Source organism: Hakea prostrata, chromosome 5 (genome assembly GCF_041222555.1).
Source record: "Hakea prostrata isolate BN-2017 chromosome 5, UWA_Hpros_2, whole genome shotgun sequence".
NCBI lineage: Eukaryota > Viridiplantae > Streptophyta > Magnoliopsida > Proteales > Proteaceae > Hakea > Hakea prostrata.
Window position 1 is genome coordinate 15,174,927 of NC_142604.1, and position 12,022 is coordinate 15,186,948.

General features: G+C 38.7%; 1 protein-coding gene across 2 annotated transcripts; it reads right to left on the reverse strand.

Moving 5' to 3' along the window:
- Positions 1–847: 847 nt before the first annotated feature.
- LOC149015381 (hyperosmolality-gated Ca2+ permeable channel 4.1-like) lies at positions 848–5,187 on the reverse strand. 2 transcript variants are annotated; one of them, XR_016173607.1, is made up of 2 exons: positions 2,315–5,187; positions 848–1,724 (listed from the first exon to the last, which is right to left on the reverse strand). XR_016173607.1 is itself a non-coding variant. In XM_089156942.1 (1 exon), the coding sequence occupies exon 1, from the start codon at positions 4,830–4,832 to the stop codon at positions 2,382–2,384; it is 2,451 nt and encodes an 816-aa protein (XP_089013068.1). In that variant the 5' UTR covers positions 4,833–5,187; the 3' UTR covers positions 1,741–2,381. The 2 variants fall into 2 exon arrangements, 1 of the variants encoding a protein (XP_089013068.1); XM_089156942.1 differs by lacking the exon at positions 848–1,724 and having other exon boundaries at positions 1,741–5,187.
- Between the last annotated feature and the right edge of the window lie 6,835 nt (positions 5,188–12,022).

Sequence of the window (12,022 nt, forward strand, 5' to 3'; positions counted from 1 at the left end):
ACAGTTATCCTCTACCAGTTCCAAAGAACAAAAGAATTCCAAATTTTCAGAATCTCTTTGCTACCAAACTGCAGTTACTTGTAGAATCAAATTTAGTAGTGAAAACCAAAGGAATTATTATTTTCCTCAAGCACTGGAATGGGAATATCTTTTCTAAGATTTTCAATTGGTTAATATATCTATTTTTCACAAAGCATCAGCTCATCGAATTGCAATCCCCCATACACAAAACCAATAAATGAAATCTTGGGTTTTGTGTTGCTTTGGTTTGTACATGATCTACATCCTAGTAGCTTAATACTCTTATTCACATTCCATCAAGCTAACAAGAGATGGCTTCAAATTCACAAAGCCTTTTGAAAGAATCATGCAAGGATATCCATCAAGCACTTCAAAAAGTATCATCAAAATGGAATAGTTTCCCAAACTACATTCTATCTATCAAGCAAATGGAGATATCACATCTCCTCATTGGAGACGATATGTCAATCTTCTGCATAGAACAGGAGGAGGATGTATTGACCATTAAAACAATTTTTCCACTGGTTTGGATATCTATTCTCAAAACCTCAAATCCATTCAGCAACAAAAACAAAACCCCCTATTTCCTTGGATCAAACGGTTGGGCCACTAAGAACATCGTAGTCTGACTGAAGGATCTCCAGGAGGGGTAATCTTCTGAAACAAGCAGGTATGGCAGTCCTATTTTAATCAATACCTGTTACATTCCAAATCTACATGTCCCCCCCCCCCCCCCCCCAACCACCACCCAACTCCCAAAAAAAATTCACAGAAGAATTCCATCAGTGTTGGATTTTGTGAACAACAACCTTTGCTGCAAAAGACCTGGGCTATAGACACCACTCCCCATTTTACCATGCTCAAAAATTAGTCCCTAATTGGGTGTGAAATCACAGCCTGATCCACCATATCTTCCATTGGTCTATTTCAAAACCTAACAATCCTCACAATCTGCCTATGTTGAAGAAATAACATGGTTTTCTATAAGAACTCATCAGAGAAATGCAGATGGGGTGTGATTCCTTTCAGGTACAGACAGATGTGCAGGAAATGGTGAACTGGGTCACTAAGCAGGAGATAGGGTTTTCATATATTATTAGATATCAGTAGTTATCTGAAACATGTTCAGTAGAGAACTATGCTGAAACACGATAGGCATGCAACTATGGATTGAACATAATCAGGCCCAAAAAGCTGTAGTTCGTACAATATAACGTAACTTAATGGTTAACCTCAACAGCCTGAAATCACTCTGCTAATCTAAACATATTCCACTATGGGGATATACATAGCAAACTATTCCACTATGGGGATATACATAGCTTAAGCCTTATATCTAGCATGGCCCCAAATAGAGCTGATTGGAAGGTAAGGAAAGATCCATGTAGCCAACCCCACTTAGATGGGACAAGGCTTCTTCTTTTTGCTGTTGTAAACAAATTCCACCATGGTGAGCAGCAATTTACTAAGAAATAAAAATGATAGTGCCCCCTTTTCCTGTATTTGGACATGTTTCTTCAACAGAAAGTCACCCATTATGTTGACAAAAAGTCGACTCTCTAGAGAAGATTGATAAGTTTACTAAGTGTAATAGCATTAAAGCACCTTTCATGCTATCCTCATTAATCCAATCGGTAAGCATATACACAGATCACTTACATCAAAGGCATTGACGTTGTTCTTGCAGTGCAAGCTTCCTAACTCTGCACAAAAGCAAACCAATAATCAAAACCAAATGAACTACATCAGAAAAATTCTGCCACTGAAAATAATTCGGTCCAACAACTACAACGAACGAGCATAAGTCAAGGATGTAACCTCAATAATTCTCTTCTACTTCCCTCTCCATACAATGAGGTTCACAATACAAAATTGATCACAAGAAAAAGAAAGAAAGACAAATAGCTAATCTATATCCAAATGCAGCTTTGGGTCAAACTTTTACCATCTCCCGCTCCCATGGACCAAAACCTAAAACAGTGCTTTCGTTCATTTCTATCCTAATGGCAAAGTGACTGTTATGCTTCTCAGATGCATCCAGCAAAGCACAACAGTCTTTTAATTCAGAGAATGAAGAATAGTATAAACGCATCACCACCTACGAACAGTAAAGTGACCAGCACTTCAACAGAAAGGGAACTAAAAGTTTGGTTCTAAATCTGTAATGACACACAGCCAAGGATTTCAGTTCCCTTTAATGAATGCAATATAAACTTTTTCAAAAGGAAACCCCACTAACAATTTACAGATAATGCTATAACACCAAGAAGATTTAAGGAAGCAAGAAAATGACCTGAGTGGAAAAACCAATTTTGGATAACAATTACACATCAACAAATTGCTTGGTGCTTAAAATCTTGTTATACATGATATGTATCCCATTCAAACTTGGGCTGTGAGAAGATCTCATAATCTATAGGCCCATCAACAATATTATCCACAGTTTGTATGCTTCCCAATAGCGACGGTTGAAACTCATCACTCTTTGAAGGCAACAGCTTATATGCCGCTAACAACCCAAGAGTGAATATTGCCTGTAGCTTAGTAGAGTCCCCTTTAACTGAAAAGAAGAACAACATTGAAAGAAGGAACAAGTCTACACAGAACCGCATGATGCACAATACCCTATCCATCAGTTTGCCATCATTGCCTGCAGGAAACCCACGAACTCTGTACACAAATAGAAAGTTGTACTTGTCAACCATATATCTGTAACCAAAATACGCTGCACCAACAGGGACCACGAGTGGGGAAAATGAAGAATAGATCATGGTAAGGGCAAATATAGTGAGATTGAATGCGTAATACTGAGCAAAGTCGAATGTCTGTTTAGGAACAGGGGAGCTTCTGTTGACAGGATAGACAGTTAGATCTTGTCCCTGAAGATCAATTCCATTCAACGGAGAAACATGTGAAACACCATTAATGCTCACACTTGTGTCAAAATCTCTTTCAGTCATCAGAGGCATTCGTAGGCTATCTATTTCCTGGCTTCCTAAAGTTTGATCTTCACCCTGCTCTGGGACCAGCTGAAGCATATCATTCTTCCGAAACTTCTGCAACTTTCTCTTGATCCAAGGTATTGGAGCCAACAAATCATACGATATCCCCAGGAAAGTGCTTGTTATAAGAAATGCAAGAGAAGAAAGGCATGATTTTGATAAGAATGATGCGCTCATGTACTGCTCAATTCTTTTGCAATCTTCGCCATCCAAATAACACCGACCCATCCGCAGAATTGCACTCTCCAGAGAAGATTCAACCAAAGCCCTAAGGAGTATGAGATTCACCAAGAAGAAACAGACCATCTTCAAAAGTGCAGACCTCTGCTCTCCAGAGAGTGTGATATGCCGTTCAAACTTGGAAAGATAGGACAGTACTGATGGGATTACTATATACATGCTCACAAATATAAGAACATTGGGCAGAAATTGCAGAATAATGGTTGCAGCCCAGCTTGAGCTTTGGAACCAAGCCCACCACAACTGAGCATTGTCCATTGCCTCTGCATTGATAATCCGTGCTGCACTCGTAGCAGCAGTGATCACAGCAAGAGGAGAGCTACAGAACAAAAGCATCAACAGAAGGCATGAATTCACAAGCACTCTACGCAATTTCATCACAAATTTAGTGGATCCCAAGTGATTCCAGTATATGTCAGTTGCTGGTGGAGCACGCTCAACTTTCCATCGGTTCCTCTCTAACTGCAGTTCCATGATGGAGAAGAATTTCCCTATTGGCCTATTCTTCTTCTCAGTTCGGAAATCCTGTACAGCCTTATTAGCTGTGTAGACATCCTTGAATACCACAAATGCAATTCCAGCACCTTGTGCTCGCCCTTCTTTGTAAGCTGCAAGTTGAGTCTCCAAATCAGCCCTCAAATCTTGCAGCCTCTTCAATTTGTCTTCATCCGTGAAACCCAACCGATTGACAACCTCAACCCAAAGATCCTTCAGTCTTCTCCACAAATTGTGAAGCCAGCCCCATATTCCATCAAGAGATTCTCCTCCACTTTCACCATCATCATTCTCACTATATAGGAGCTGCGCGTCAATTCGAGCCACCAACCAAGATATATCACTCCGAGCCTTCACCAAATCAGTAATCAAATCATCCAAGGCACACAAATCCATCGGTACAATAATCTTATATACCTTCCCTGGATATTTATGCTGAAAATACTCCTCCAAAGGGGCTTTATTAGCCGCTAGAGTCTTGGGGATCCCTTGAACCATAATGGTGAAAATCGAAATCGAGTTCGCATTAGTGTCACTAGGATTACCATTCACATCCCTGAACCTAGTAATCTTAAGTCGTTCTTCAATGGAGGAGATGCCATGATGTACCAAACCAACTACAACAACCATAAAAATAAAATGAACCCACAACAAAGGCGAACCTTTCTCAATGTGGGTAATGGTAGTCTTGGAAAACTGATCATTCATGGCTGCAGTCCCAGCGTAGAGATTGAGAGGTAAAAGAAGGAAGACGGCGAAGACAGCAATAGAAAGCAGGAGCCCGCAGCTTCCACCTTCGATAAGAAGAAATTGAGCAGCATCAGCACCGCAGTGACGAGCAATCTCCCGACAAGTAGAATGCCAAACGGCAAGAAGCTTGGTGACCAGGGCAGCAGGGCCTGGCATCCGCCGGTGATCACTACGGAGCTTGACGAAGATGAAGATGAACACACAACAAAAGGCTCCTAGGGCTGATATGTTTAAGAGGTATTGTATATTACCATACCATGCCTCTCCGAAATCCACATCTCCATCTCCATCAGATGAAGGACGAGGAGAGAGAACGTTATCCATTGCCAAGGTAGAAGCCACGGTAGATGCAAAAACAAGACAGAATTTAGAATTCTCTAAAACCCTTCTTCCCAGTTTTCTTCGTCATCCATTCAATCAACACGTACAAATTAAAACCCTAGATAGATCAGATCATATAATTCGGGAGGTGGCAACAGAATCTGACCTTCGATTCGCAGGAAAATCAAATAGAACAGGTGATGTGTAATCAAAACTTAACGGCGAAGCAAACAATTGTAGAATTCAATTGGAAAGTGATTCAGGGCAATCTCTGTTTCTTCTTCCACTCATACAAAAATCTGTTTTTCTTTTTCTTTTTCTTTTTCTTTTCTTCCGGAAGTTTGGAACGACACAAGCAAGTAAAGTCAATTGCATACGAATCTAATCTAACGTACGCTTGATGATTAACTAACCGTCAAGCGTGTACGTGGGTTTCGAATATCAAGACCAAATTGAACCCAAAAAAAAAAAAGAATATCAAAACCAAGTCCAACACAAGGCCCATACTCTTTGGGCCATCAAATGAGTTGGCCCACTTAGATTACTCGTCGTCTGTGGACTGTAATTTTCAGTCCATTTTCGCATCACCAGGGGTATAAAGGTAATAAAGTATGCTCATCCAACGCATCCAAATTTGCTTAATTTTAGCCGATACTGGGCTTTGTTTGGGAATGAATAAATGGGTTCAAAGCCTGATCCAGCCCAATTATCAAGCAGATCAAGGCCCATATCATAGAAATAATTAGGAGTCCAAACTCCAAAAGAGGTGCTAAATTGTCAAGTGGCTTTGTGAATTTTTGGTACCCATCTCGGTTCAATTTTAACACGTGTCCTTTTTTTTGGAGTTTTTACATTTTGCAGTTTATTAAGAGGGTGAAACTCTAGGCACCTCACTTTAGAGGCCTAAATTACAGGTTGCACACTTGCAAAATTACAAATTGCACATTATAAGACTTTCATCCAATATTCTGTTAGGATCTGTTTGTTTACATGAGTTTGAATATGTCAAATCTATGGAATCATAATTCATAAAATTAAATGTTTGGTTAACCTAAATTTGTGAAAATTTCATTATGAAAAATTGTTTCATTGACGTGATTTTTGTGAATGCGCAAATGTTTAGTATTTTTATAGTAAGAGTGAAATCTCTGGATTTCACCTCATACCCATAAATCTACAGATCCAGATATTTGAAATCTTTGGATTCATGTAACCAAACAGACCCTTAAGTCATATGAAAACTGACCATATTGCCCTCAGTAAATAAAATGACATAACTACCTCTCCATATCCAACCCTTAGGTGGATGACCCATCTTCTACTAATACCTTGCCAGAAACTACCCACCACCACTACCGGAAACCAACCCACCCCCTTCCTTGCCGGGCAACCACAAGCCCCCACCTTCCCGCCGGAAATCACTCCCTTTTGTTTCTCTCTCTGTAACTGGATTAGAACACCGGACCAGAGAGACGAAGATGTTGGTTAAGCGGCGTTAAGAGTCCTCAACTCCGCTGATCCTTTCATAAAGGCTCAGACTCCTTTCAAAACATAAACGAAGTTAGAGGGATAAAGCAAGGTAGCGGAGAATAAGTTGTACTATAGGTTAGCCATTAATGGTTCTTCATCAATGCTAGAATGAAGAAACAAAGTTGTAGTGAGCAACAACTTCCACTACTTCTAGGTTGGTTTCTCTCAGTTATAGAGAGACAAAAGGGGGTGATTTTCGGCAGGGGAAGGTGGGGGCGGAGGTCGCCAATAGGGAGAGGGCATCGAGTGGTTTTCGGCAGTAGTAGTGGGTGGTTTCCGACAAGATATGGATAAAAGACGGGTGAAAGGAGAACATACAGGTTGGGTATTGGACAGTATTAAATGGGGGGTAGTTATATTATTTTATCTACTGAGGGCAATATGGTCATTTTACATGTGACTTAACAGAATATCGAATGAAAGTTTAAAAATGTGCGACTTATAATTTTGCAAGCGTACAACTGAAACTTAGGCCACTAAAGTGAGGTATCTAGAGTTCCATCCCTATTATAATGTGAAACCTGTAACAAACTCTTTTTTTTTTTCTTCTTCAAAGCCAATAACTGTGGTTATAGAAACAAGAGAAGTTATATTTATTGGAACTAGAAAAAATCATATTCCGCGATTCAAGAGTCATACTGGAGTCCACCAAAAAAAAAAAAGTCATACAAGAGATTCCCGCATGTTAACGAACAAAATTTCTTGAGAATGGTCGTAAAAAGGGCAAGAAATTTAAGAAATTTAATTAAAATAAAAATAAAGACTTAGCCACATACATGTTCAAAATGATTAAAGAAATTTTTTTTTTTTATAAGAAATAGATTCATTAAAATAAACAAAATGGCAAACAACCACCTAGACAACCTGATTACAAAGATCAAAATGTCAGGGAGAGGAAATAGGCCAAACCATCGGCCAACCAGGCTTGCTGTTTTAGCTACGTACTAAAGTAGAAGCAAAGGCAGCTCCCAAATTTCCTTTTTTGGCTGCCGTTATAAATCTCATAAATATATATTTTTTTTTTTTATTTATTATTATCATTGATAATTTAGCAGTTGTTAATGCTCTTTCTAGGCAGGATTATTGTTTTGAGATGATACCCTCACTATGTTGCATAAAATTTATATTACCTTTTTTTTGTTGGTAAATAAATTTTATATTACTTGTGGACTTGTTTTACATCCCTAAAGCCAACAATTGTGATGTTCACCTTACAGTTAAAGATAAGGTTTAAAGTATTTCACGATATTGTACTATACTAGTCAATACGTATCCATATTTTACCCAAGCGATACAATACACCTCAATTCGTCTTTCCATCAAATAACACTAAAATACATTAGCCAAAGCGATATAATACTCGATACAAGACAATACGTCTATTAAAATCATCTGACCGATACAATACTCAATACCAATACTTTAAACCTTAGTTAAGAGAGCTTTGAACATAAGGATGTCAAGAACTAGTGCGGTTCATCACCATTTGTCAACTATACTTTTATACTAATCGGAGATTCTCCTAATCTTCATCTTAATAAAACTTTACTTCGCCCCCGGGGACCCCACCCAAAAAAAAAGAAGTTAAAAGCAAACTCAAAGTCTAATAAATCAAATATAGAAGTGAATTATTATCTCTCCTTCTCCCATTATATTTCAAAATTATCAAATATTTTGGACTTCTTGAATAAGATAGCTCCCTCAATTAACTTTGACATTATTAGTTACAACCATATCCGTACATACCACTTAGATAGTCAAATATTAACAACTGATAAGTTGGGAAGTCGATCATTCTAAATGCCTCATAAGTCATGCCACCTATTATTAATTAAGAATGTGAGTAATTATGAGAATTAGGATTTAAGATCCAACACTTATGGTTTCCAAGCAACAATGGTTACTTTAATTAATATAATAACATAATCCATCAATGCTTTTCTCATATAATTATTAAGTGAATCTAATGATGTTTTTTTAGGTCAGATCAAGTAAGATAAAAAGCACTTATATAAGTGCTCTTATCTAATGATAAAATCTTCTTACCTCTAGCTAATGCTAGTGATGCAAGTGGTACACCATCTTTGGGCTATGTTGATGTGGTTCTCTAATCTCTCTTTGTCTTTTTCAAATGAAGAATCTTATTTACTTAAATGATAATTGCATCGTTTAAGATTAAAATTAGCACTAATTAAGCCATGGCCACCTTGGTCAAGGTCACATTCAAGGTTTGAACATTTGATCTCTTAAACAGTTTTTAATTACCTACCTTTTGACAATCGAAATCTTTATTAGTGTTAAGTACTTTTAGTTAGTGGAGGAATTTAACGGAATAGATATGTTATTAAATTAATTCTTATCTTTAAAGATAATGAGGTTGCTCATTAACAAGATCTTAATCATTTAACTCAATCCTTGTTCAAGATGTTTAAATGATTACTACATCTTTAACTTATGGTTGTTCTCTTTGATTTTAAGGGTCTTTCTCTCTTATTATTAATTTGGTCATATTGCATATTTTAAAAAGTGATCACTTGCCTAACACAAAGTCACAAGTTCAAACTCTTGTAAATAATCTCATTGAAGCAGGATATGATTTGTGATTACTAACAGTCACCAGACTTGCTACAAGGGTGGGTATGCACTAAAGTTTCTTACTAATGACACAAGTAGCAACCAAGGTCCGACATGTCGACTTGTGTCGCCATGGTGGTGCCTAGCGACACAGGCCGACATATCGGGCGACTTTTTGAGGATATATCGGTGCCTGTGTCGCTGCTGCTGTACTGATGGATGATGAATTGATGATGCGGATGATGGGGATGAGGATGGTAGATGATTCGCACGCACTCTAGCTTTTTCAGTTTTCAGTGCAGGCAAAGTCCGAAGGGGTTGATGAAAGACCATAACGGATCTGTTATGGTTTGAATTTGATTTATGAATTCAAGTTTTTAAATTTGAATTCAAATTTGAATATTGTAAACGAATCTTGTACAACAACCATGTTTTTTTATAAATACATAAAACTTACTGATACGGAAGATTTCTCGATACGGAAGATTGTCTACCCTGACCAGCGTTGAGCACATTTGCCTGCGCCGATGGCGGGGGGCGGTTTGGACTTTTCAGAATTTGGATTTGGGGCTCCACATGCTAGTTAATCGGGAAAGATGCTGATCATCCATGACCAAAAGCGTAACATACGCCACAGATATAGCAATCATCCTTGTTATAGAAGGTCAACTCAGCAGCTGATTGAATGGGACCAACGACAAAGGAGCATGATCCGAGGAGAAACATCAGCCCTTGTCTGGCTAACTTACCAAATACATAAAAGGTAACACCCACACTATAAATGCACAGATCTCCCCCTCCGGTAAGCAACCAATACACTTTGAGCATAATCTTGTGTAGCTTCTGCACGAGACCTCATTCGGTTCATCATCTAACTTTGCCATCGGAGGCGGCTGCCCGGCACACAAGCCGGCCCGCATCTAACCTTTCTTGCAGGACTCATCATCCCGGATACGAAAGGAGGCTCAGTCGGATCCAGAAGCATAATTGATCCGCATCACTTACCCATCAAGTAAGTAATCTACTTATTAAAATTAGAGTTTTCTTTGCATTCTTTCATGGTATTAGAGCCAAGGTTTTGAGTTTTTTTTTTTTTCTTCTTCCCTTTCAATCTTTTCAATGGCAGTAGTTTTCTCGTGGAAACCATGGTATGAACAAAGCTAGACAATCTATCTACTTGAGATGCCAATTATGGTTTCCACGGGCATCCACAACTTCAGCAACCAGTAGGCATGCCTCCCCACAGCAATAGATCCAACCAGCTGCAATGCAGTCTCAGATCATTATAAATCAAGGTTATCCATGTCAGCCCCAGTCTGGGCCCAATTCTCAAGTTCTGCATAGTAATCAATCACAAAACCAGTATGAGCCACCTAGTTTAATTCTTCTTCTCATTTATGCAATTTTAATTCTTCTTCTAGTTTAAGCTTTACAATACTGTGACAACCACAACCACAACAGAGCACAACTGGTTTATGCAATAGACTCTATAGCAGCCACAACCACAATAAACAATGCAGCCACAATCACAATAAACAATGTAGCCACAACCACTATAGACAATGTAGCCACAACCACAATAGACAATGCAGCAACAACAACAACCGATTATGCAGCCACAACAATAACAGACTCTACCGCCACAACCAAAACCGATTCTGCAGCCAAAACCACAATAGACAATGCAACAACAACAACAACCGATTATGCATAACAGACTCTGAGGCTACAACCACAACCGATTCTGCAGCCAAAACCACAGGACCACTGGCTACAACAGCAACAAGGCAATCTTCTCTGTAGCAACAACACTACCAACAACAACGTGGACTATCATTTTGTCCGAGACTTGGTTCAGAACAATACCATAAAGTGCACTTTGTTCAATCAGATTATCAAATTATATATGTGTTTACTAAGGGCTTAACATCACAAGCTTTCTTCAAGCATAGAGACAAACTCTTGCACTTGCCAATGCAGAGTTTGAGGGGGAATGAAAGACCATAACGGATCTGTTATGGTTTGAATTTGATTTCTAAATTCAAGTTTTTAAATTTGAATTCAAATTCGAATATTGTAAACGAATCTTGTACAACAACCATGTTTATTTATAAATACATAAAACTTACCCATCAAGGTAAGTAATCTACTTATTAAAATTAGAGTTTTCTTTGCATTCTTTCAGTTGAATCTAAAATGCGCCTAATGCAAATATGCGGCTCCTCCTTCGCGCTCCAATATCTCTATTCAATTCATCTATGCTAACAATTCTGGTTCGGCTTTCAGATTGAGAGCCCGGGGGACCATCACAAGGATTTCCTAAACATCTTTCTTCTCTGCTCCTCTTCCTTTGATTTTGATTTTGTTTCCCTCGTCGCTAACAACTCCATCTTGTTTACCTTGATGAACATCTTCAAAATCCTCCCATTGGAAATAAGGATTCCATCCCTTCCCTGACACTTTCGTGGCTGCGGCGCCTTTCCATCACTATTCTTTCCCTTCCCGAAATACCTTACTAGTTACCACCTCGCATACCCTACAGAAAATCGTGAAGAACTCCTCCACCTCCTCTTCCGTCACCATAGCCGTAGCCGTCGCAGTCTGCGTCGCCGTTTTTGTCACTCTCTAATCCGCTGTTGTCAAATCTCCTTTTCCTTCCTTCAACCGTTGACGATGTATCGCAGATTTCTCGACTATATATCGTTGATAAATTGTTTTTATTGTGTCGCTAGGGGGCTAGGGGGTGTCGTGTCGCCCCCCAGCGACATGGCAATATATCGTTGACACACTGCACATTGGTAGCAACCAAGATTTCTCATCAATTTGAAACTTTGCTACAATTTATTTCCCTCAATCTTGTAATTACTTGCTTAAAATGTACAACCATTAAATTTTTTTAAGGTCTCTAGAGAAACCACATGTTAGAGACCCCACAATATTTATCGCATGTCTCATAGTTTGTGGGACAAGATCCTCAAATGCATAAATCCTATCTAAAAGAAGATTCATGCACTTATAATTTCAGCTAGATACATGGCTTTTAATGCCCTTATTATCTCTTTGGTGTGCGGTTGCCGTGGAATATATAG